Below are 26,468 nucleotides of genomic sequence, written 5' to 3' on the forward strand. Positions count from 1 at the left end.
TTTGGTCAACAGTTTCTTTAATTTCCATAAGATCATCCATTTTTTTATTTAGTCTTGCAATGTCTTCTTTATGCTCTTCTAGCGTCTTCTTGATTTCCTTTGTCTGCCATACTATGGTCTCATTGTTCATCTTTAGTTCTTTGAGTAGCTGCTCTAGGTGCTGTGTCTCTTCTGATCTTTTGATTTGGGTGCTTGGGCTTGGGTTATTCATATCGTCTGGTTTTTTCATATGCTTTATAATTTTCTGTTGTTTTTGGCCTCGTGGCATTTGCTGAACTTGATAGGGTTCTTTTAGGATTTGTAGACCAATTGAAGTCCTTATCTCTAATTTATCAGATCTACAGCTTCGTGGAGTACACTTTCTCTAACTAACCAGCAGGTGGCGTCCACGAGCCACCTGTTCTGCACAAGCCAGTTCTCCCCTGCTTAGCCTTTTTGGTGAGTGGGGGAGTGAGTCTTGTGGGGTCCAATTGGTGTACCAAGCTTGCGTGTGTAGTTGGTGTTGCCTGCCCTGTATATGGGGCGTGTTTCTGGGCAGTCAGGGAGGGGGGGGTGGCTCTAACAATCAAATCTCCCTGGTGATCCTAGAGTTTTCAAGCTGCTGCAATAGTCTAATCCTTCAGTTCAGTCCTGCCACAGTTTGTCTCTGCCACTGACCCACAAGTCCTTGGTATTGGCGTATGGCTCCTGAGACTTGCAAGTGGGCCCCTCTTCCAGGCCGTGCACCCCGGGTCCTCTGTTGAGGGATGACTGTGCTATGTCACAGGTGAGTGCCGTCCCCCCAGGGCAGTTCTGGGCTGCTGGGCTGTGTAGGGAGGCTCCCAGTCTGCTCAAATGATGGCTGAATGGGGCTTTGTTAATTCACACTGCTCTACCTTCCCAAGTCTGGGACAATCAGCTGAGGTTGCAGGGAAGGGTAATGTCCACGCCCAGTTTTGTGGTGTGTGCCTGTTATTTGAAGCACTTCCATCACACTGGGTTGTCTGGGGCAGCTCTGGGCTATGGGGCTGGCGATGGGCAGGAGTGTTTCCTGTCCACCAGGATGGTGGCTGTGAGTGGACACCCCCCTTTTCTTGTGAAGTTGTGGTGTTTAGTGAATTTTCTCAGCCACTGGATTATTGCCTTTTGTCTCAGAGCTCTCTTAGTTCTGCTCTTGACTTGACGTGCCCAAATTGAAAGTCTTTGAAGCTTTCTGTATTGGGCTTCTTAGAGTAATTGTTTTAGAAAAAGAAAAAAGGATTAAAAAAAAAAAAAAAAAAAGGGCCCTCCTCAGAGATCTAATGGGTTATTGAAATGCTAAGAGACAAAGCAACCAGGGCCATTAAGGAAAGGTCCACAGGGCAGAGAGATCAGCTTTTCTTCGGGATTTGCATATGCGCCTCAAGGCCTGAGCTCCGCCCTTTCCCTTTCTGTGTTCACCAGAACTCCAAAAATCCTCTGCTTTTATTTTGGAGTTTTTCGTGTTGTTTTTTTTTTTTTTTTCTATGCCTGTCTCCTCTCTGCTGGGCTGGCTGCTCTCAGATTCTCTGGTGTCTGGTCTCAGTCTATTTATGGTTGGAGTTTGGATCAGTAGAATGAGTTTCCAATAAGGGCTGCCACTGCAGTTCTTCCTTCTCCTTCCCGGAGCTGACAGCCCCTCCTCCCACGGGACTGAGCCTGGCAGGGAGGGGCGCGGGTCCCCTGGCCGCAAAAACTTACAGATTTCGCTGATCTCAGCAGTTCGACATTTTCATGAGTGTTGTATGAAGTATGCCCAAAGACAGATTGCTCTGTGGTGTCCAGTCCACGCAGTTCCTGGGTTTCTACCTACTTTCCTGGAGGAGTAACTAAAACATACAGCTCACCAGTCTGCCATCTTGCCCCGCCTCCCCATGTGGTAGTTTTATACTTAGCTTTCTGAGGAAACACCAAATTGTCTTCCACAGTGGTGGCATCATTTTACACTGCCACCAGCAATGATGAGTGTTCCTATTTCTTGGCATCCTCTCCAACACGTTATTTTCTATTTTTTAATTGCAGCCATTCTAATGGGTATGAAGTGGTATCTCATTGTGGTTTTGATTTACATTTCCCTGATAGCTAATGATATTGAGCATCTTTTCACGTGTTTTTTAGCCATTTGTGTTATCTCTTTAGGAGAGATGTATCATCAAGTCTTTTGCCCATTTTTAAATTAGGTTGCTTACCTTTTTGTTAAGTTCCTTATTTATTCTGGATATTAAACCTTTATTGGATTTGTGGTTTCCAAATATTTTCTCCCATTGTGTAGGTTATCATTTTACTGTCACGATAAAGTCCTTTGAGGCACAAAAGTTTTAAATTTCGATGAGGTCCCATTTATTTATTTTTTTTTTGTTGCTTGTGCTTTGGGTGTAAAGTCTAAGAAACTGTTGCCTAACACAAGGTCACTAAGACGCTTCCCTACATTTTCTTCTAGGAGTTTGATAGTTCTGGCCCTTATATTTAGGTCTTTGATTCATTTTGAGTTAATTTTTGTATAAGTTGTGAGGTAGTGGTCCTTTTTTTTTAACAAATGGAGATCCAGTTTTCCCAGTACTATATGTTGAAAAGACTGTTCTTTCCCAAATTTAGTGGTCTTTGCCCCCTCATCAAAAATCAGTTGGCCACAAATGTGAAGGTTGATTTCTGAACTCTCAATTAGATTCCATTGGTCTATAAGTCTGTCCTTGTGCCGGTGTTTTGATTACATGTAATAAGTTTTAAGGTCAGGAAGTGTGTATCCTGCAAGCTCCTTCTTCTGTTTCAAGATGGCTTTAGCTATCTTCCCTTCCATATAAATTTGATGATTGGCTTTTCCATTTCTGCCAAGAAGGTTGTTGCAATTTTTATTGGGATTGCATTGTATTTATAAATTGCTTTGGGTAGGACTGACATCTTAACAATATTGCATCTTCCAATCCATGAACACGGAATGTCCTTCCACTTATTTAGGTCCTCATTGATTTTTTTTAGCAATGTTTTGTAGTTTTCTGCGTGTAAGTCCTTTATACCGTTGCTTAGATTTATTCCTAGATAGTTGATTCTTTTAGTTGTTATTGTAAAAGGATTTTTTTTTTTTCTTGATTTCTTCTTCCAATTGTTCAGTGCTTGCATTTAAAAACACTACTGATTTTGGGGTGTTGATCTTATACCCCACCACTTTGATGAATTCATTTATCAGTTCTAGAAGCTTTGTTGTAGATTTTTCAGGATTTTCTCTATATAGGATCATGTCATCTGCAAATAGGGAAAATTTTACTTCTTCCTTTGCAATTTGGATGCCTTTTATTTCTTTTTTGCCTGATTGCTCTGGTTAGAACTTCCAGTACAATGCTGAACAACAATGGTAACAGTACGCGATCTTGTCTTATTTTGATCTTAGAAAGTTTTCAGTCTACATTAAGTATATTGCTAGCTGTTGCCTTTTCATATATGCCCTTTACCATGTTAAGGTAGTTTTCTAAGTGTTTTTTGATCAAAAGAATGGGTGTGGATTTTGTGAAATGCCTTTTCTGCACCAGTTGAGATGATAATGTGGTTTTTTATCCCCCTTCATTCTGTCAATGTGGTGTATTATATTAACAGATTTTCTCATGTTGAACCAATCTTTCATACCAGGGATAAATCCCACTTGATCATGGTGTATAATTCTTTTAATATGCTGTTGGATTTGGTTTGCTAGCATTTTGTTTAGGATTTTTGCATCTACATTCATAAGATGGTCTGTAGTTTTCTTTTCTTGTGGTATCTTTATCTGGCTTTGGTATGAGAGTGATATTGTCCTACCAGAAGGAGTTAGGGAGTGTTCCCTCCTCTTCAATTTGTTTGTCATTTTTTTGTAATTGAGCCTGTATGACTAATCTAACCTATATCAATTTTTCCTTTTTGTGTGACATTAGTCACTCCTTCTCTGTACTCCTATGATACTTTGTACCTATTTCTATTAGCGCACTTAATCACACTGCACTGTGATTGTGCTTTCTGCCTCATTTGCCAGACTATATATATTTTTTAATCTCTGTATCTCTGGCCCTGGTGTAGGTTACATCATAAAGTTGGAGTCTAATTTTTATTCAATCAATGAACTCATATGGTATCTACAGTCACTACTACAGAATTTAGTATTACCTCTAAGTTTTCACATGCATTGGTTCTAACTCCAACCATATGTAATGTTTATGTCCCTAGTGTACCATACAAAGTTTGTAAGTTATTTTCTTCTTCAGATTTGCAAAGGATATGACTTTCTGTGAATTGCTCAGCTTTCCCACTGGTTAATATTATTGCTCAAGAATAATACTTTTCATGGTATTCTTAACATTCACAGTTAATTAAGGATAAGAAATTCCTGTTGGAGGTGGTGGTGGAGAAATTGAGTAAATTCTGAAGCTTTAAAAATCATGTAATTATTATTTTTGAACATTACTATGTGTCCAGCACTGTAAGACAGCTCTTCCTGAAGTACAATGTCTTTACTGTTGTCTACTACCAGTTACAACCATGGATTAGCTGATTAATTTATATGTAAAGGCTGAATACTTCATGAAAAGTATTCATGAAGAAAAGCATTTTGATATAAAGTTTAAAGATATTGTTCCAAGCAAAAATTAAGCCCAGGATCATGTTTTCTTTCCTTTCTGTTCCTTTTTCTTTTTTAAAAAAGTAGATATGTTCTAATTCACCAAATATATGAATGCCTATTATATGCTCAGCACTATGCTAAGTGCTTGGGGATTCATAACACAAGAAGTAATGAACCCCTTTTACTTCAGTATTAGGTGGCCCTTTTATGTGATTCTATAGAATCCGACACTTAACATTGTTATCATAGCATTTATACATTAAATTGTAGTTGTCTGTTTACTTATATGTCTCCCCTAATATATCTCAAGCTCCTCAATGACCAGAGCAATGTTTTATTCACCTATATATCCTCTTTACTTAATATCCTTTTAATACTCAGTCAGCGTCTATCTTGTCCTATGATAATTTAAGAGAAAAACTAAAAGTTCTTTCCAGCCAATTTTCAACTGTATAGATCTAACCCTTTTGTTTACACCTATCACAACACATTTCTCCATACCATTTTATATCACGATATTATATAATATCTAGAGTTTACAATTTTTGTAGATCATATATTAGATTGATTGCTTAGGTAGGGGAGGAACCATAATTTTAATAAGTTTTCTCCAAATGACACTTTAGAATGGGCAAATTCTGGTAGGGTTTCTGTGAAAATCTGTTATCATTTATAAGGTAAGTTTTAAATAAAAGGGTGTCCCTTTCTTGATAGAAAATGTCTTCCTGATGATCAGTCTCAAGTTCTTCCTCTCTTAGATCTTGATATTTACCAAAAAAGTCTGTAACTGGAACTGTCAACAACGCAGATTAGGAAGAGAGAACACTGGGTGATGTGTTATGATTCAACCGTTCCTTTATATAATCAAAGTGTAAAACAGCAAAGTATGTATTAGTACAGTACTGAATAGTTTATGCCCATTTGATCCTTAAAGTCTAGAATTAAATCAGCATCAAGGACATTTCTTTCATTGACTCCCTACACTTTTGCTTTCTTTTCTAAGTCTCTAATCTCCTCCTAATCTCTCCCTCACTAGTCTTTAAAATACTGAAGAATATATAATTTAATAAAAAAATAACTAATACAGAATAGGTACCTTAAATTCTTAAATTATTACATATTAATATATATTGTTATATAAGTGATAAAGAAATGGCATCAGAAAATTTTTATGATTTCTTTTATAATAGGCAACTGAATGAAAACTCATTCTAAAATATTCTAATAAATTTGTTTTATATAGATTGATTATGGTTACTTGCATTATCAACATAAAGATAATATCACCACAATTTGTAAACTGATAAAATACAAGGACATTTGTTAAACTGAATAAAAAATAATTAAGTAATTCCAGCCTTTAAAATATGGAGAAAAGCCCTGCATGAATATTTTTTGGTTAACTGGCTTGGATTCAAATTACTTGACCTCTTTGGACCTTTGTTTTCTTTTCTTATAAAATGAGAAAGAAGCATTTAGATCAGAGAATTTCTAAGTTTATAATTTTATAAATCGAAAAATGGACTTTATTATTAATAGTAGCCATATCTCTGTGAAAAAGCAGCTTTCTATTTTTTTCTTGGTTATATCCTTATTAGATCATAGATTCCCTGGGGCTTGAGTTTATGAAGAACACAGACACTATAACAACTCTGGACTTAGTGGGAGAGGATAATAGTTTTAATGCTGAACAGGTTTACGAGAACAAGGGCACAATCTTCTATCCTATTCCTTACCAAGCAAATGAATACCAAATTGGAGGGAATCCCTTCCCTAAATTTTATTTAGTACTCCTTTAGTATTTATTAAGTATTCTTTTAGGACTTCTAGTTCTATACTAACAGCTAAAGAAGTACTGTATATTCTGTTGTAAATCAGCTATTCAGTCACTGGGTCAATGAAGAGAAAAAGTGTTTCTGATCCTTATAAAGTATATACTCAGCTGGTACTCTGCCAGGAATAGAGCACTATCTTATCTGAAGACTCTCAAGATTGGAAAGATGGAACAATGAAATATGGGAAATAGGAATGAGAGGATTACAATGGGGCATAAATAAACAGCTCAAAGGCCCATAAGATCCCTGGAAAACACAAGATTTGGATCATATTAAAATGGAGTTAGTCCACCAAACACAATGCATGGTCCTTGTAAGTCCTGGTATCAACAAACCATCCATAAAATCATCTTGGGGAGAAATAGGACATTTGAATATGGACTGAGCAATAGATTACACTAAGAATAATAATTTTGTTGGATGTAATAATAGTACTGTGGTTTGAAAGGAAAATATTCTTGCTTTTTAGACATTCTTATTGAAGTATAAACAAAAATATAAAAATAAGTGAAAATAGAAAGATAATAATTGATAAATGTAGGGGATGGATCTAACAGGCACATATTAGTCTCATTACTTTTTTGAAGGATGGAATTTTTCATAAGAAGAAGTAAAAAAATGTTGTTAGCTTTGGTTTGGAGGTCACTATAGTAAACAATGGCATTGCCCCTAGTGACTGGCCACCAGGATAGTTGAGCCCTTTTACCTCTTCTATAAGAACAGGATTATCTTAAAGAAGAATGGTGTTGTATTTCCTCTATTCAATATTTATCTTCATAAATTTGGGCAATATCTTCATGTCGATGATGAATTAAATAGATGCCACTAACTTCAAGGCAAAATGGAGGGTGTGGGTAGGTGATCCCTATTATATACTTGGCCAAAAGGAATAACTTCAAGACATTTTGTATTCAGTCATAAATTCCTCTAATTCTGAGCTACAATTATTTAAAGAAGTTCACTTTTGACGCTGCCTAAATAGTAAATGATGGGAGTGGTAGGCGGACAAAGGCATTACTGTCTGCCAGATCTTCAAACATTATATGCATATCATGATACTGCTTGTGTCAAAAAAGGATGCTTTGGAAATTAAAACACACACACACACACACACAGAGTTGGAACTATGGAAACAGAGCTCTAAAATATTTTCAACGATAAAGAGTTTAAAAACCTATCTGTAGAATAAACCTTAATGCTCTACCTAGAATCTAAGAAGAAACACAAGGTTGGTATCTGTTGACTCAGCCAGTTCTATTCAATGGGTAGTCTGGGGACAAGTGTAGAGAGGAGATGGGGATTAAGGAGAAAGTTTCTCTGGGATGATAGTTTTATCACTGCCAGAATATTTCCTTAATCCAGTAGAACTGAGGACTCACATATAACAGCTGAGGTATAATTTATTGTTGGGGCTTCAAAGGATATACCTCAGTACATAAGGTGCCAAATTTATATCAGAATGAACAGTAGCTGTCAGCAAGAGAAAGCAGCTATATCTTGCTAGATTTAGGGACAATGATCAAGATTTATTGGAAAAGGACCAGGAAAACAAAAAAGCCAGATTAGGAGAAATGTGGTAAATAATATATCAAGTCAAAGACCTGGCAATAAAGGAGCTCATAGCCAGACTTAGAGCAGGGATATTACCAGGTTAAACCAAAGATTCTGGGAAAAACAGGAGAGAAATGAGGTAGGAAAGGGCAACCAATTCTTAGTGATCATCTCATTCTTCAGTGATATGCTCTTATCCTTGCTACTCGAGTATTCCGACTACAACTATTCCTTTTAGGATTGGGATCCCTAGTCTATTAACTCTTTTACTTCCTCACTATCCATCGTCTCCCTTCTGTTTTCTCTTCCCTCCTTATCCATTCTGAAAGTCCAATGTCCTCATTTCAACTATTCTCTTGCAAATTACCTAAACTTCTTTGCTCTTCTACTCTGTTACACCCACCTTAACAAAGCCTCAACCCAAGAGTAACAAACTAGCTTCCTTCTCCATGCCTTTACTCTGATAAATACTCCCTCAGAAAAACCACCCAAGTGGCATATTCATGTAACAATTACTGTCCTCAATAATATCTGGTGATTCTTGTTGGTTTTTGTAGTCAGAGGTTCTTCCTATGTGTTGCAAAGACTATTTCAAACTTTCCTTCTTCACATCTGGAACTATACTTTCCCACTCCTACTCAGTCTCAGTAAATGATCTTGCCTTCCACATAATAAAGAAAACAGAGGCATTCAAATAGTAACTTTTTTACTTCCTGCCATTAAATCTACAAATTTACCTACAGCCATACTCATAGTCTATTCCTTTTCTCTTTTACAATGAAGAGGTCCATTTTCTTATCAAAGATTAATCCCCTTTACCTGTGTTTTGGATTCCAGTTTCTCTCCTTTCTCACCTTAGGAGCCTTCTAGTATCAATTATCTCCTCTCCTTAATTAATCTTTCTCTGTATAGTGAATCATTCAACATTTAAACATGATCAAGTTTCTCACAATAAAAAACAAAAACAAAAAACCCTCCCTAGGTTCCACACCCACTACAACTGTGAGCCATTATGTCTACACCCCCTCATAGACAAGCTGTTTCAGAGTTATCTATAACCTGTTTCTATTTCCTGACATCCCAGTCACTTCTTAGCCAACTCAAATTGGGTTTCTTCTGTTGCCACCATTCTCCAAGAGATCACCAATGATACCCACACTGTTAATGGACACACCCCACCTTCCCACAGTGTTCTTATCTTACCCATACTTTCATCAGCTTCCAAGAGATCACATTCTTCACATTTTTTTCTCTTATCTTTCTTCTTTTTCAGTCCTCTTTGTAAGCTTATACACCTCTACTTGATCCTCATATGTCAGAACTCCTCAAATCTGTTCTAGATCTCCCTCTTTTCTTCTCATTCTCAGTTGTCCTTGCAGATCTCGTCTACTCAAATTACTATATGTACACCAAAATTATTCCTGTTTCAAACCATTTACCCAACATTATCACTTGGAGAAATGCCTGAGAAGCAGCTCTAACATAGCCTGGCTGTTCTCATAACTTTCTTCTCCTCTCTCAGTGTCCTCTTTTTCAATAAAGACCACCACCAGTCATCCAGTTGTTCATGTTCAGAACTTGGAAGTCAACCTTTCTTATTTTTCACATCCTAATAATCAAATCTGGTTGATTATACCTCCTAAATGTGTTTGGAATGTGTCTACTCTCCATTCCTTTACCATCCCAGTCCAAGGCACCATAATCTCTTACATGGTCTACTGCAATAATTTCCTAACTAAATCCAACATCCAGTCTTGCCTCAAAGTCCAAAGCACCATTATGTTGTGCAAGTGGCAGGGAGATACATGCCACTAATGATATACCATTTAGCCACAGAATAAGATTTACTGAGAATAACTTAGAAGCAGGGAAAGGACAGAATTTGCACATTCCCTGAGCTCTAAATATCTTAAAGAGAGGCATTCTTAGGCCAGATGTTCCAGGGGAGGCATTCTTTCTGCAACCATGTACTGCTTTATATAGGAAAGCTGGGAATACCTTGCTAATTAGTAACAACTCCCTGGTCAGGAATATGACCTTAATAGAAAAGGAAACATCTGGAACTCAGTTTTTTTGAAGTTTTATAATAACCACCAGTGACAGCCAGAGACCTTGTTGTTTCCTACTGATGTATTTAACTCCTGCTGAACCAAACAGGAAGATTGAAAAGAACCACCAGAGCCACCAGAAAACCAAGGTTTGTTTCTCCTTTTAACACAAGACGCTATAAAATCTGGTACCTGCCTATCTTTATGCCTCACATTTGCTATGCTTCAGTCACACAGGCCTTTCTTTTTTTTTTTTTTTTTTTTTTAATCATCATTTTATTGAGATATATTCACATACCACGCAGTCATACAAAACAAATCTTACTTTCGATTGTTTACAGTACCATTACATAGTTGTACATTCATCACCTAAATCAATCCCTGTCACCTTCATTAGCACACACACAAAAATAACAAGAATAATAATTAGAGTGAAAAAGAGCAATTGAAGTAAAAAAGAACACTGGGTACCTTTGTCTGTTTGTTTCCTTCCCCTATTTTTCTACACATCCATCCATAAACTAGACAAAGTGGAGTGTGGTCCTTATGGCTTTCCCAATCCCATTGTCACCCCTCATAAGCTACATTTTTATACAACTGTCTTCGAGATTCATGGGTTCTGGGTTGTAGTTTGATAGTTTCAGGTATCCACCACCAGCTACCCCAATTCTTTAGAACCTAAAAAGGGTTGTCTAAAGTGTGCGTAAGAGTGCCCACCAGAGTGACCTCTCGGCTCGTTTTGGAATCTCTCTGCCACTGAAGCTTATTTCATTTCCTTTCACATCCCCCTTTTGGTCAAGAAGATGTTCTCCGTCCCACGATGCCGGGTCTACATTCCTCCCCGGGAGTCATATTCCACGTTGCCAGGGAGATTCACTCCCCTGGGTGTCTGATCCCACGTAGGGGGGAGGGCAGCGATTTCACCCTTCAAGTTGGCTTAGCCAGAGAGAGAGGGCCACATCTGAGCAACAAAGAGGCATTCAGGAGGAGACTCTTAGGCACAAATATAGGGAGGCCTAGCCTCTCCTTTGCAGCAACCGTCTTCCCAAGGGTAAAACCTATGGTAGAGGGCTCAACCCATCAAACCACCAGTCCCCCATGTCTCACACAGGCCTTTCAAGTACTTAAGAAGTGAAGCTCTTTCCCTCCTCAGGGACTTTGCACATGATGTTCCATCTGCCTAGTTAACCTTTTTTTTGGCTAATTGATTAATTTCTCGAAGACTCATTTTTCAGGTCTCAATTTAAATATAACCTTCTCAAGGAAGTTTTTCCTGACACCCCCAACTAATTTCTAAGTCCTCAACTGATAACGTACTTAGCTGAGCACCCAGAACATAATACATGTTCAGTAGATATCTGTTAAATAGTGTTTAAAGTCTGTACTTAAAGAGATCAGGTAAAGCAAGATGACTTAGCAGTAAGCATTATGTAGCAATAATTTTCAGGTAAAGCTGCTGTGTCCTTTGTACTTGGATTTCTCAGAAGTGTGGATGACTCTGGGCCCATACCCAGCAACTAGCTAAAATGAGGGAGCAATACAAATGACCTCTTACTATAATTAAGACAAGAGTATAAGAGCCAGGGCTTTGGGTATTCTTATATAGGCAAACCATTATTTTACATTACTTTGTGCAATTCATGGAGTAAAATGTTGAAGGAAATAAGAAGACCTGATTCTTGACTTTAATGAGCTTACTTTCATTTAGAAAAATAAGACATTTACGTGGAAAGAAAACTGATAACTAGGGACTAATCAAGAGGGTCAAATAAGATATGGCCAATAACAGCTAGAAGATGTTTAGAGCAGTGGTCCTCAGCCTCGGCTGTACGTTAGAATTAAATAGGGAGCATTTAAAGCATACTGATGCTCAGGCCTCACCTCCAGAGATTCTGATTTGAGTTCTGAGCATTGGGATATTTTTCAAAGCTCACCAGATAGTTCTAGCATACAATCTGGATAAAGAAACACTGGTTTAAGGAGAGAAAGATTGGTCTTACTGAAGAGTTATTATTTGAAATGTTTCTTAAAGGACGGGTGAAATTTGGATAGACAAAAAAGATGATATCTTTTCAAACAGGAATTATGGAGTAAGAAATATCAGTAAAATGCAGAAATAAGAAAGCATAATGTGTGTACAAGAGAGGAGGATTACCAATGAGCAAACAGGCCATTTTGGCTGGAGCAAAGTGTTGGCCAAGGGGAATAGTAAAAAATATCTTGCATTTTAATCCTAGAGGCACTGGGTGCTACTGAACATTTTTGTTATATTATTGACTCATGATCATAGCAGTATTCTACTGCAGAAGTCTAGACATAAGAAGGTAAAGCCCTGAACAAAGTGGCAGTTGTAAAAATGGAAGGAATGGATGCAAGGGATAACAATGGGGATGAATCAATAAGATTTTTTGGCACAGCCATAAATGGCAGTATAAGAAGCATTTAAAGTCACACTGAGCCATAAGGACCTCACTCCCCTTTGTCTAGTATATGGATGGATGAGTAGAAAAATAGGGAAGGAAACAAACAGACAAAGGCACCCAATTGTTCTTTTTTACTTCAATTGTTCTTTTTCACTTTAATTATTATTCTTATTATTTGTGTGTGTGTGCTAATGAAGGTGTCAGGGATTGATTTAGGTGATGAATGTACAACTATGTAATGGTACCATGAACAATCGAATGTAAGATTTGTTTTGTATGACTGCATGGTATGTGAATATATCTCAATAAACTGAAGATTTAAAAAAAAAAAAAGTCACACTGATAACTTTAATAGCAAACACTATCATAAAAGTAATCTTGATTCTTTCTTCTCAACTTTGTTAGCCCTCAAATATAAACAGCCATCATTAGAAGTATCCTTGTTCTATCTCTAGAGTTTCTCTTTCTTTTTTCTTAGAAAGGAAATAATAACTTCTTAATGCAGTAATCTGTGAAAATGAAGTACAGAGTTAAAAAAAAAAAAGCTGATCCATTCCATCTTAATGAAGTACTTCATAATTACCTTCACATTTTGATGGTTAAGGAATTTTATGCTAAAATCTATTATTTTAAAGCATATATAAGACATCTCTAAACCAATCTCCCTTAATTTAGAATAAAAATTAAATAGCTATTTCTATATCATACCTTGTATTTGGTCATGGTGCTAAAATGATTATTCCGAAAGAACACACAAAGTTCTCCTTCCTGAACCGTTGAAGTTAGTTCACATAATCCGTGGTATGTCAGTTGAGTGGCTGTGTTATTTAGAAACTGCTCAGCTACAAAGCCTATGGAACCAATGCATAATATTAGATGGAAGAATAATTTCAAAATTAAAAAGTTATTCTTTATCTACATTGTGTTCCAAGTATGGTTAAAGGCCAATCAAAATAAGACTTTTCCTATTGTAATATGATGGTCCCAAATTGGAGATTCTTCTTTCCAACTCTGCTATGAAAGGTATGTCTATGGACATTTCCATCCTAAATAAATGGTTATATGAAATTGCCTTTAAGCAATGAAAGTATTTACTTACACTCCACCTATTTCTGAAAAGGATTTCAGCTGCTCTCAATAAAAGACACAAAAACTAAAACCCATTAAAAAAAATAAGAAGGCAGGACGTAGCAATTTTAAAAAGTGGGTAGGAGAGAAAGATGTATGTCAACAGCTACTTCCCCAATGGCTAGGTGTTGAGAAATCAAATGTAGCCTTAACCAATTCAGTTGCTAAGATTTAAACAAAGATCACAGATTCTCAAGTCTCAAGCTGCTGAATTCTTGCCTTAAGACTAAAAATAGGCATGAGACTGAACAGGCAGCAGTGGGATACCTGATGCCATTTTTATCTTAATCTCCTCTAACATGTCACTCATTATGTAGATATATCAAAATCAGAAATAGAAATTAAATACCTGTTTTGTTTTTGAAACATAATGAAATACACAGCAGTCTTCTGGGTTTAGTTTAATATATAAAAAAAATTTAAGCCTGTATTTCTCTTCTCTCATTCTGTCTCTCCCTTCCTCTTTCTGCTCAATAAGGAGAAAGGAAATGCTCTAAAAAAGTTTTATTGTGAACTGGGAAGTGCAGACGGAGTAAACATGAATCTGTGCTAAGAAACTCATAGCTCAGCAAGAAATTGAAAAAACTTAGTAAAATGATTTGGGTAAAGGCAGTATGACAGTCAAAGGAAGCAGTATAGTATAATTTTATTCCATTCCCTCTCTATCACTCACCATTAGTGTCAAGCTACAACACTTCAAGCTGCAAGATGGTTGCAAAAAGTTACCAGTGCATCCCACTATTTCAAGAATTTGGTTAAGGTAGGAGGGAAAGTGCAAAGAGTAACAAAGGCGGCTAGAGCCAAAGGACATTTATAGCACGCTAGCAATTTTGAGGGTTTATACATTTAGAAATAAGTCTGCCTACCCACCCCCAATTACCATCATCACTTTGCTAAGTATTTTTAAAGTTACCATTATAGAGCATTCAAAAAGTAAGCATTATGCCTGTGCTGGGTAATACCACGGCTGTCTGAAATATTCATGTTACTAAATACTTTCTTAAGGAAGATGTTTCTAAATGCCTCTCCCACCCTTCACACACTCAAAACAATCCTCTCTACAAATACCCTTCAAAAACATAGAAAAGTTCAGTGAAGATATAACACAAGTAACTTTCATGTTTGTGTGAAATTCAAAAATTTAACACTAGAAGGTCTTTCTCAGCTACTTCTTTTTACAGAACAGGACACAGGCTTGGTGAAAATTACTGAATTGCCCAAGGACACAAAACTGGTATGGCAAAGTGAAGACGGGAACCCAGGAGTTACTTGTGGCAGCAAACTGCCCAAAGAAATAAACTAATTAGTGGCAAGGTAAAGGCTGGAATCCAGGAGAATTATTGGTATTAAGTTAAAACATTTAGTGTAGATGATTATTACAAATGCATAGTTAATTATATCTCTCCCCAAATCATAAAAGCACAGCCTATTTAAAACTTACAGAGAACAATATTCCTAATTCTTCTGTTATCCCTTAAACAGTGATACTCCTGTGATTTTAGTAGAATATTCAAAAGGCTAATCACATTTCAGCTTCTCCTAACTAACTGAACAAACTTTGATAAACAATTCTGTTACAGAGAAGTTTATCTGCATTGCTTCAAATAGCCCATTGTTTCAAATAAGTAGTTTATTTGCAACATTCAGATTAAATGAATTTCAATTTTATTGTTACAGTTACTGGTGATACTAAAGGTAAAAAATTAATATAACTAATAATAAAATAAGAATAATATTTTAAATAAATTGAAAAATTATTTTCCTGACATTAGTGTGCTTGAAAATATTTCTTACTTTCAGAAATTCAATAATAAATTAGTTTACTAGATTATTTTCCTCTATTACTAAATTAGAGAGCATGAAATACTGAGTGCCTTAAAGGAGGTGAAGTTGGAAAGAGGGGCCCTAAAATTAGGCAAAAGGGAACAGAAAGAGGAAACAGAAGGGAAGGAAACTTGACTTATTCCTAGATGTGGCCCTGCCTGAGATTGCCTTCACATTTAAACATAGCCAAAACTTAACTTTCTCACTCGGACTGCTTTAAACAAATGATGTTTTTTTTTAGTTTCATCTCCCTTCAAGTTTCAGAAATCAGATACACTATATTTAGTATTTCTCCTCAAGAGTACAGGGCAAAACTTGAAAGGTGAAATCACTGCCCTCCCCGCTACGTGGGATCTGCCACCCAGGGGAGTGAATCTCCCTGGCAACGTGGAATATGACTCCCGGGGAGGAATATAGACCTGGCATCATGGGACGGAGAACATCTTCTTGACCAAAAGAGGGATGTGAAAGGAAATGAAATAACTTTCAGTGGCAGAGAGATTCCAAAACGAGCCGAGAGGTCACTCTGGTGGGGACTCTTACGCACAATATAGACAACCCTTTTTACGTTCTAATGAATTGGAATAGCTAGCAGTAAATACCTGAAAGTATCAAACTACAATCCAGAACCCTTGAATCTTGAAGACGATTGTATAAAATGTAGTTTATGAGGGGTGACAATGTGATTGGGAAAGCCATATGGCCCACACTCCCCTTTGTCTAGTTTATGGATGGGTGAGTAGAAAAATCGGTGAAGGAAAAAAAACAAACAAAGGCACCCAGTGTTCTTTTTTACTTTAATTGCTCTTTTTCACTTTAATTATTATTCTTGTTATTTTTGTGTGTGTGGTAATGAAGGTGTCAGGGTTTGATTTTGGTGATGAATGTACAACTATGTAATGGTACTGTGAACAATCAAATGTATGATTTGTTTTGTATGACTGCGTGGTATGTGAATATATCTCAATAAAATGAATATGAAAAAAAGAGTACAGGGCAAAACAATCTTTTAATATGACATATGTGCAGGATCTATTTGAAAATATAGGGGCTCATATAATTTGATTCTGGGTGCAACAGGGAGCCCAGAAAATCTTATTGTGCCAGAAGGTAAGGAAGTGTCCAAAGATTGATGAGGATATCCAGCTTGAGAGCACCCCACTCACCAAATTTGGGACAATTTGAGCAAAAACAAGAATGAGGATTATACACACTGAATAAAAAAGAATCCATGAATCTATATTGATAAAAAAAAAAATGTTTAACAGGGAAAGGGAAGGAGAAGGGAAAACTTTTTTTTTTTAACAAAAGAATGCCAATTAATAAATGTAGAAGGAATAATAGTAATAGTATAGCCCCCAATGTAACAATTGATTCAGACAAAAATGAATGGATGCCTCGCCTGCAAATTATTTAATGCTCTGGGTCAGTAGATAGTAAAACAAAAATGGGCATAAGAACTGCTCAGATGTCACATTTGACATTCCCAACCAGGCTATGATTCATGATGAAACATTGGGAAAATGGCTTCTATGGGGAAAAAAGAAGGTATGTTGTACAAACTGCATATACATTTCAAAATAAGCAAGTACTTAAATATCATAAAGTCCTTTATTTAACAAAGAATAGTATTACTAATAGCAATTCATGTAAAATGTGAGCTTAAAAGAATACTTCCTTATAAACACATAGCATGTGTAATCAATAAAATTTTACATTGCACATTAACAGAAAAAAAAAAAAGAATCAATGGATGACAAATCTATCAGGTGAAAATTTATTAGCGAACAAGATACCCACATAGCTTCAAAGCACAACATCACAGATTACTTATTAATTACAAAGGGAGAAAGGCACCTTTACAGTAGAAAGAATCTGGCAAACACCACCTTAATCAAATTTGAACATCACCAATAATGAGACAAGACATCATGTGCCCCCTGATTTGAGGCAGTGGGAAGGACACAATATCACCTATAAAATATTCCTGCCAAAAATATATAACTGGAACTAATCATGAGCAAACAACCAGACAAATAAACATTTACGGACATCTACTGGCCTGGGCAATTAAAGTCACAAAAGACCAAAGAGAAAGTTAAGGATCAGTTCTAGATTACAGGACACTAAAGGGATACAACAATTAAATGATCCTTTACTGGAATATAGACTGAAAAAAATTAAAAACTATAAAGGACATTTTTAGGACAACTGGGAAATTCTTAATGTTAATAGCATTAGATAATAGTATTGTCAAAACTAAATTTCCTGAGATAATCGTATTGTGATTATATAGGATCATGTCTTTTTTCTTAGGAGATACATGCTAAAGCATTTATGGGTGAAGTGCTATAACATTTGCAACTAACTCTCACATGACATAGGAAAAAAAGTATGTGTGAATGTGTGTGTGAATCTATGTGTATCGGAATAAAGAAATCAATTGTACAATATGTTAATTGGTGAATCTGGATGAAAAGCACATAAAATATTCAGTGTGCTATTCTTCCAACTTTTCTATAGGTTTGAGACTTTTCAAAATAAAAGTTGTAGAAAAAAAAGGAAACCACTAATATTATTTAATCAAAAATAATGTGAATACAAACTATAATTATCAGTTTGTATGGCACAAATAGAGGCTCAATAAATATTTGAATAAATGAATAAATATCCTGGAACTATTTTTATAGGCATGTAAGAGAAAGCATCTGGAATTAAATGACCAGTTCTAGTGAAGTCTGGTGTTTGGTACTGCACTATTTTTTTTCCTTGTTGATTTCTGCTACTACGCCACAGCCCATTATTCCAATCAGAATCCAAAAGTTTAATATATATTAACACCCCAAAGAGGTAGCAAATAATATGAACTCTATGTACAAATAAAAGTTCTGTACTTAACATTTACAAGGTATTGCATCAAAAGAAAAAGAACTTTATCTGAAAGAAGTTGAAAGAAGATCTAATCTATTCAACTATTAGCTAACAGTTTTTTTCCTCAAAAAAAGAATGCTAGTAAAAAGATTTCTTTATATTGCACACTTTGATAAGAGATGAAACTGTGAATTTAGTTATCCTCTAGTAACAAAACTTGATACTTTTTAATAAAGAAGGATTATAAATAAACCAACTTTGGGATATTTTATTGATTAAAAAAGTTACAGTTGTAGGACAAACAAAAAAAAAGTGGCCTACGTCAGTTCACCCAAGAGAATATGAAGGGGAAAATGATGGAGGAAAGCTAAGTGCTATAAGGTAAGTTAAAATGTCCATTTTCTTTCCTAAATGATTTCTTAGTGCCTTATACCAATAACCACTGGGGCTGAATAATCATTTCAAACAGTATACAGTTTATGGTTTCATATAAGCAAAAAACTAGTTTTTTGAAAAAATTGTAATAAAAATTTCATATGTAATTATTTTTTGACATGGAAATCTGATATGTAGAATCTCACCATTACAGAATTTATATATCAAGGAATTAATAAATATGCCTGGTTATAGTATCTGAAAATTTGATACCACCAAAGAGGGTGATTACGTCCTTGCTTTTACCAAGACTTCTTCCCAACTAATCAATACTACATAAATTAGCTGTGGTTTTTCATTATCCTAGGGAATCAAAGTCAGGAATAGTAATATTAATTATAAAAACAGGTTGAGGAAAAAGGAGATGCGATGAAGAAACTTTTTTTTTTTTGGTTCTTTTTGTTAATTTGTATACTACCTAATTCCTACCCTTTGAAAAGGTCTGTTTTCAGCATCTTTGGGAAAGATGCTGTAACAGTGTTTCCCATAGCTGCTTACCCTATAAATCCATTTAACCAAATATAACTTCTTGGCTATCATTCCTTCTGTTACTACTTTTTGAATCCTATTGTTCCTTTAATTACTACTGAATAGCATAACTAATAGTAGATTGGAAATTACTGAGAAAGTAGGATTTCACAGATGGAAATTTTCTTTATAGCTTGCTTTTTAGGACTATAACTATGGTAATGAAGAGCTTAGATAGGGAATAGAAAGTTCTAGTAAGTGGAATTTCATGGAGAAAAGCTCTCACTTCCCTGCAATTTAAACTTTGCTGCCTTGGATTATTGTCTTTGCTGAGAGTTGTAACAAAAATCAGTGATCAATGGCCATATATGTTTATGGGTTTATTGCAAACAAAAATAAACTAGGAAATGCCTCAACTAAAATATTACGTACTTGTCTTTTTTGCATACATGTGCTAAACTTCTGGTTAATTTAGTAATATAATTAATTGGTGTTATGGGTTGAATTGTGCCCTGCAAAGAGATATGCTGAAGTCCTGACCTCAAGTACTTCAGAATGTGACCTTATTTGGAAATAGGGTCTGTGAAGATGTAACTAGTGGTCTCTAATCCAATATGACTAGTATCCTCAAAAGAAGACAGAAATTTGGACACAGACATGAGGAGAGAATGCCATGTGACAACAGACACAGAGATCGAGTTGCTGGAGCTGCAAGCCAAGGAACGCTGGCTAATCACTAAAAGCTAAGAGTCAAAGAGGGATTCTGCCCTCCAGGTTTCAGAGGGAGAGGAGCCCTGCCAATAGTTTAATTTTGGACTCTTGGCCTCCAAAACTCTAAGAGAATATATTTCTATTGTTGTAAACCAACAAATTTGTGGTACTGTGTTTCGGCAGCCCTAGGACACTAATACAGCTGGGTTCTGGTTAATCAACATAGTGTGGGATTCATGTACTGTCTTCTTTTAGATGCTTTTGTATACACTTGTATCACCTACTTTTAATTTTTAAAAATGTGATAACTGCAATCAACTTTTATTATACCTCATGTAAAATACTTGTGTGTCTTAAAGTGTGATGAAGCTCAACTCCTGCTCCTAATGATTTCTCTTTCTTTTGTTTACCCTTCAAACAAAAGAGAAAAGCAGCCTTAGAATTTAGGTTGGTATTTATGAAAAAGAGAAGTGGGTGATGGGGAAGGTGTTATGGCTCCAGACAGCATTCTGGTTTCAAATCTCCTTTTCCCATCGCTGATTGGAATAAAGCTGAAAAATATGAAAATACTTTTGTGTTGATGAACTTAGGATTTTCAACTAGGCAAGGATTAGGAAAATGATGAGAGGTATACTGTGACCCAGAATGGGGCTTTAATATATTATATTGTACTCAAATGTAAGGCAGACCTCTACTAAGCTGGAACATGTGAGTACCATAATACTTATCTCCATCAATTAAAGTGTTCAGGATAAATTATAAAATTCACTCAATATTCCCAAATAATAAGATTCTTTTTTAAAAAAGAGTAATTATCAGTAAGCCATGGATAAATGACCATAACAAGGTGAGTAAGTGATTCTGAAGACAAGGCCTGATTTTACAAATGAGATGAAAGTTCTACGAAAAACATTTCACTGTCACCTTTATGAATGATTACTGTTTTTAATTCCTTCAAGTAACATCAATTGTACTGTTCAGAAGTATCATTTCAGAAATTTAAGATACATTAAATTACAAGACAAGTTATTTTGTCAAGAATAAAAGAGTCAGGTAATAGCAGCACTCACCTACCTTCACTAACCAGCTCACTATTGTCTGACTGCTTACAAGAGATGATCTTTTCCACCAGTTGGTTATAGCTGCAGTTACCAACAGCTTTTACAATGTCATCAATCTAGAAAACAAATGATTGACTCATTAATTGCGATAAGATTAAAAATAACAAAATAAACCCATATATCACTCTTCAGGATTTTATTCTAATACAATACTAAACATAAGCATCAGTTATGAAAAAGAAAATCAACATAAAAATCAACATGCAACAATTTCTTATTTTGTTTATCAAAAATTATCAAAAATACTTCATTATACTTCAATTATGCAAAAAAAAGAACAAATGGAATTGATTATTACAGAAAACTTTATTTCTTAATAAGGTTATAAAGATGCATTTCAGTGACTACAATAAAAAGTAACCTAATTCAGGAGGAAAAATAAGAGTATCTCATTTTTTACTCACAAACAAATGTTTCACATTTAAAGCAAACAAATCTAAAGATGTTAATTTATAAAATTAACTGAATTTTTCAATTTTATTTATTATTCATTTCCTAGCAAAGTATATTGGAGATATGAACATTAATCAGGGACAGTATTTGCCTCATGATTCTTATTTATATTTATCTTTGGAGGTATGGCAGAAAAGTAAAGTCAAACTTCTAAACTATAGCAAAACAAAATCATACATATCTACTCTTGTTTCACCATAATTTACTTTCACTAGTTAAACAAAGAGGTTTGCTGCTGTCTAAGCAACTTATTTTTTATAGCCCTCCCAATCCCTAAAAAGTATATTTATTTTTGTTAAAAATTATTTACATGAACTACTGTATTAATATGTTATATTACACAACAGTCCACAAAAATACAAACTAAGCAATGATAAAAAAATTAAAGTAAGATGGTCAAGGCTTTCTTCTCAGACCCAAATGATCATCTTGAATATTTACTTTTTGAATACTACAGGTATAGACATAAATCTGCACAAATAATACTTTGGGCAGTGGCTCTCAAACAGGAGAGCTTGCTAAAAAAATATGTAAAAGAATTGCAGGCTCAGGTTGCCTCTCCATTGTCTAAATTTTCATTCCACCATACTCAGATGATTCTGATACATAGCAAAGTTTGAGAACCACTGCTTTAGGCTGTAATTTATTTTCCTTATTCCTGCAAAATTCTAGGATGGAAAAGTCTTCTTAACTTCATGCAACTGGGACAGATAGTTGGTTGAGAAGAACAGCTAAGTGACAAAATTAAAGCAGGGAATTGTGGAAAACGTTACATACATTATCTTAAACATTTCATTTTAACTTAAAACACAAAAGTGTATTCACTTGTCAATCTTTTGATGTAGAGCCACATAAGACTCTTTGAGAGTGGGTCCTTTGGCAATGATTCTATTAAACCTCATAGAAATCCTCCAGTTTGGATCTCTTTAAAATGAGAACTTAGACTCTTGAGAAACAATTTGAGGACACAATCCTTTTAGATTTAATTTTTTTCTCAAAACTTTTACAGTTCATAGCAATTTTCTTTGTGACTCAATTTCATTAAGTCTTCACAAAGAATTCAAATTTTCAATCCTAAGGAATCCAAAAAATACAACTAGAATATTAAATACAAGATCAATACACAAAAATCAACTGAGGAAACCACAAATCTGATAAGGGTTTGATATCCAGAATATATAAAGAAATCCTACAACTCAACAATAAAAAGGCAAACAATGCAATTAAAAAATGGGTAAAAGACACGAATAGACCTTTTTCCAAAGAGGAAAAACAAATGGCTAAAAAGCACATGAAAAGATGCTCAACTTCATTAGCAAATGGGGAAATGCAAATCAAAACCACAATGAGATATCATTTCACACCTACTAGAATGGCCATTATTAAACAAACAGGAAACTACAAGTGTTGGAGAGGATGTGGCGAAAATGGTATAGCCACTGCAGAAGACAGTGTTGCAGTTCCTCAGGAAACTAAGTATAGAGCTGCCATATGATCCAAAAAACATGCTACTAGGTATATACCCAGAAGAACTGAAAGCAGGAATGTGAACAGACATTTGCACACCAATGTTCATAGCGGCATTATTCACAATTGCCAAAAGAGGGAAACAACCCAAGTGTCCGTCAACCCATGTAATGGATAAACAAAATGGGGTATATACACACAGTAGAATATTATTCAGCAGTAAGAAGGAATGAAGTCCTGAAGCATGTGACAACATGGATGAACCTTGAGGACATTATGTTGGGTGAAATAAGTCAGACACAAAAGGACAAATATTGTGTGATCTCACTGATATGAACTAACTATTACATGCAAATTCACAGAGATAAAATCTGGAATATAGGGTACCAGGAGAAAGAATGAGGCTAGAGAATGGGGAATGATTGCCTAATAGGTCCAGAATGTTTAACTAGGTTGAATATAAATGTTTGGAAATAGACAGAGGTAATGGTAGCACATTGTGGTGAGTGTAATTAACAGCACTGAATTATGTGTGTGAGTGTGGTTGAAAGGGAAAGTTTAGAGTCATGTATGTCACTAGAAGGAAAGCTAGAGGTTAAAACATCAGACTGTATAATACGGTGAACCCTGTGGTAAATGATGACTGTAACAGTACAAATATTAAAAAGTTCTTTCATGAACTAGAACAAATGTACGTCACTATTACAAGGAGTTAATAATAGAGTGGTATATGGGGAAAAATGAACCTATTGCAAACTATGGACTATAGTGAACAGTAATATTTTAATATTCTTTTATCAACAGTAACAAAAGTACCACACCAATGCTAGGGGTCAATAATGGGGGGGTGTGTGGAATAAGAGGTATGGGATGTTTTCATTTTTGTGTTGTTTTTGAGTAATGAAAATGTTCTAAAATTGATTGTGGTGATAAACTTTTAACTATGTGATGATACTGTAAGCCATTGATTGTATATTTTGGATGGATTATATGGTATGTGAATATATCTCAATAAAACTGCATTAAAAAAAGATAAGTAAGAATGAAATAGATGTGAATTCAGTTTCATTCTATCCATAAGTAATATTCATCCATGGACACATAAATTAATTAGAAAAAAGAAATCATTTATCTGATTGAGATGCATTTTCACTAAAACTTTGCTTTTATATTTAATAATTATATACTAAAGCTACAAATATATGTATGTGGTTCTGATCAGTGTAGAAATAATAAGTGTAATAATATCTCAACTGAGAGTTTTATGTCCCAGGAAACGGGAAAAATCTAATTTACATACATATTTTTGTTTCAGAGAAGTTTGATAAATTGATCAATAAAAGATGTTCAAGTATAAAAAAAATCAACTGATTTCCTTATTCCAAGAAATGAATAATTCAAAGATTTCAAAATTTCACAGGAAGAATCTCTACATTAATGTTTGATTCAATTAATTCATTTGGGAAGCAATTATTGGGTGCCACTATGTACCAGATACCATTACAGAAGCTGCGGACACAGCAGTGAGCAAAATAGTCTACATTTTCATGAAGCTTATATTTCACAGCAAAGACAAACAATAAACCAAATAAACAAATATATAATAAAAATATTCTAGGTAGCTGCATATGCAGCTGTTTATTTCATCACAGTATAGAATTTCATAGTATGAATATACCATAATATATTTATTCACTCTTCTTCTGATGAATATTTGAGTTGTTTTAAGTTTTGTGCTATGACAAATAATAGTGTTATGAACATTCTTTATATTTATCCTATTCTATATATTAAGAATCACTCTAGGATATGTGCCTTGTCAAACTGCTGAATCTTAGGGTACGCTTATCTTCAACTTTACTAGATAGCTACAAACTGTTTTCAAAGTCGAGGGCCAATTTACATTTCCATCAGCAGGGAATGAGAATTCCCTATATTGCATATCTTCTCTGCAATTTAATACTGTCTGATTTTTAAATGTTAGTCATTCTGGTAGTTGTAAACTGGTGTCACATTTTGGTTTTAATTTGCATTTCCCCAGTGACTACATCATATGTTCACTGGCCAACTGAATATCATTTTTGTGTGTTCAAGTCATTGGCCTATGCAAGTCATTTGCCCATTTTTTGTCTTTTGCTGCATTGCCTAGCTTTCAAAAAATGATTTGAAGGAGCTCTTTATATCTTCCTGATATTAATCCTTTATTTGCTATATAAGTTGAAATAATCTTCTAATAATGTAAACTTCTAATAATGCTTGCTTTTACATTCTCTTTGGGATGTCTTTAGATGAGCAAGAGATCTCTGTTTTAATACAATCATATTTATCAATGTTTTCTTTATGGTTAATGCTTTTGTTTCTCATTCTAGAAATCCTATATCATTTTCTCAACATTTTGCAATTTAATCTTTTACATTAAGACATTAATGCATACGGAATAGAATTTCATGGTATAAGTGGGGGGAAATAATTGCATTTTTCCACCATGGCTATCTAATTGTACTAGCACCTTTTTTAAAAGGATTGCATTTCCCTGTTGCTTTACAGTACCCTATGTCTGTCTATTTATGCATGAGTCTTTTTCATGTATAAATTCTCTCTATTCTCTGTCATTGATCTAATTATTCCACAACAAACCACACTGCTTTAATCACAACAGATTTAAAATATTTCATATCTGGTTGAGCAAGTCCTCCCTCCTTGTCCTGCTTCAAGAAACTCTTGGCTTTTATTCCTGGTCCTTTGCATTTTAGATTTAACTTGTCACATTTCACAAAGCCCCCCAACAAATCTGCTGGGACCTTGGGTTTATATTGAAACTATAATTCACTTTAGAGCAAACTGACATCTTTATAATCTCAGTTTTGAATTCTAAGAATACAATACTATCTCTACATTTATATAGGTTTCTAATTTCTTCTAATTTTATGATTTTCCCTATAGAGTTTTTGCACACATTTTTCCTAGGAACTTATGCTATAAATGGCATATTTTTTAAGTTTCATATTCTGTTTATCATTTTAAAATTATTTTCAAAGAACTTTTGGCTTTGTTGTTCCTCCTTATTGTATTATTTGCTTTCTATATTATTTAATTTCTGCTTCTTTTTTAAGATGTATACTTAGCTTATAAATTTTTCAGTCTTTTCTTCTTCCTTAATACATGTATTTAGCCTTAAAAATTCCCTCTAAAAACTGTTTTAGCTAAATCTTATAATTTTTTACAGGCATTCTCAGCAATGGTGCAGGTTCAATTCCAGACCACTGCAATAAAGTGAAAATTTTAACAAAGCGAGTCACTCGAATTTTTGGCTTCCCAGTGCATATAAAATTTATGTTTACACTATACTGTTATGTTCACCATAACGGATATAATAATACAGGCATACTCGTTTTATTGCACTTCACTTTATTGTGCTTCGCAGATATTGCATTTTTTACAAATTTAATGTTTGTGGCACCCCTGTGTTGAGCAAATCTATCAGCTCACTTTACGTCTGTGTCACATTCTGGTAATTCATGAGAATTACAAACTTTTATGGTGATCTGTGA

The 26,468-nt window shown here is 34.9% G+C and overlaps 1 protein-coding gene across 2 annotated transcripts in view; it reads right to left on the reverse strand.

The window, feature by feature from the left end:
• MINDY2 (MINDY lysine 48 deubiquitinase 2) overlaps positions 1-26,468 on the reverse strand; it is a 157,390-nt gene that overhangs the window by 37,035 nt on the left and 93,887 nt on the right. For both annotated transcript variants that reach the window (XM_037833842.1, XM_037833844.1), the window contains exons 5-6: positions 20,951-21,053; positions 13,148-13,290 (exon numbers count right to left, since the gene is read on the reverse strand). In XM_037833842.1, the coding sequence (XP_037689770.1) occupies positions 13,148-13,290; positions 20,951-21,053 (246 nt within the window). The remainder of the gene's footprint in view (positions 1-13,147; positions 13,291-20,950; positions 21,054-26,468) is intronic.

This window comes from Choloepus didactylus, chromosome 4 (genome assembly GCF_015220235.1).
Source record: "Choloepus didactylus isolate mChoDid1 chromosome 4, mChoDid1.pri, whole genome shotgun sequence".
NCBI lineage: Eukaryota > Metazoa > Chordata > Mammalia > Pilosa > Megalonychidae > Choloepus > Choloepus didactylus.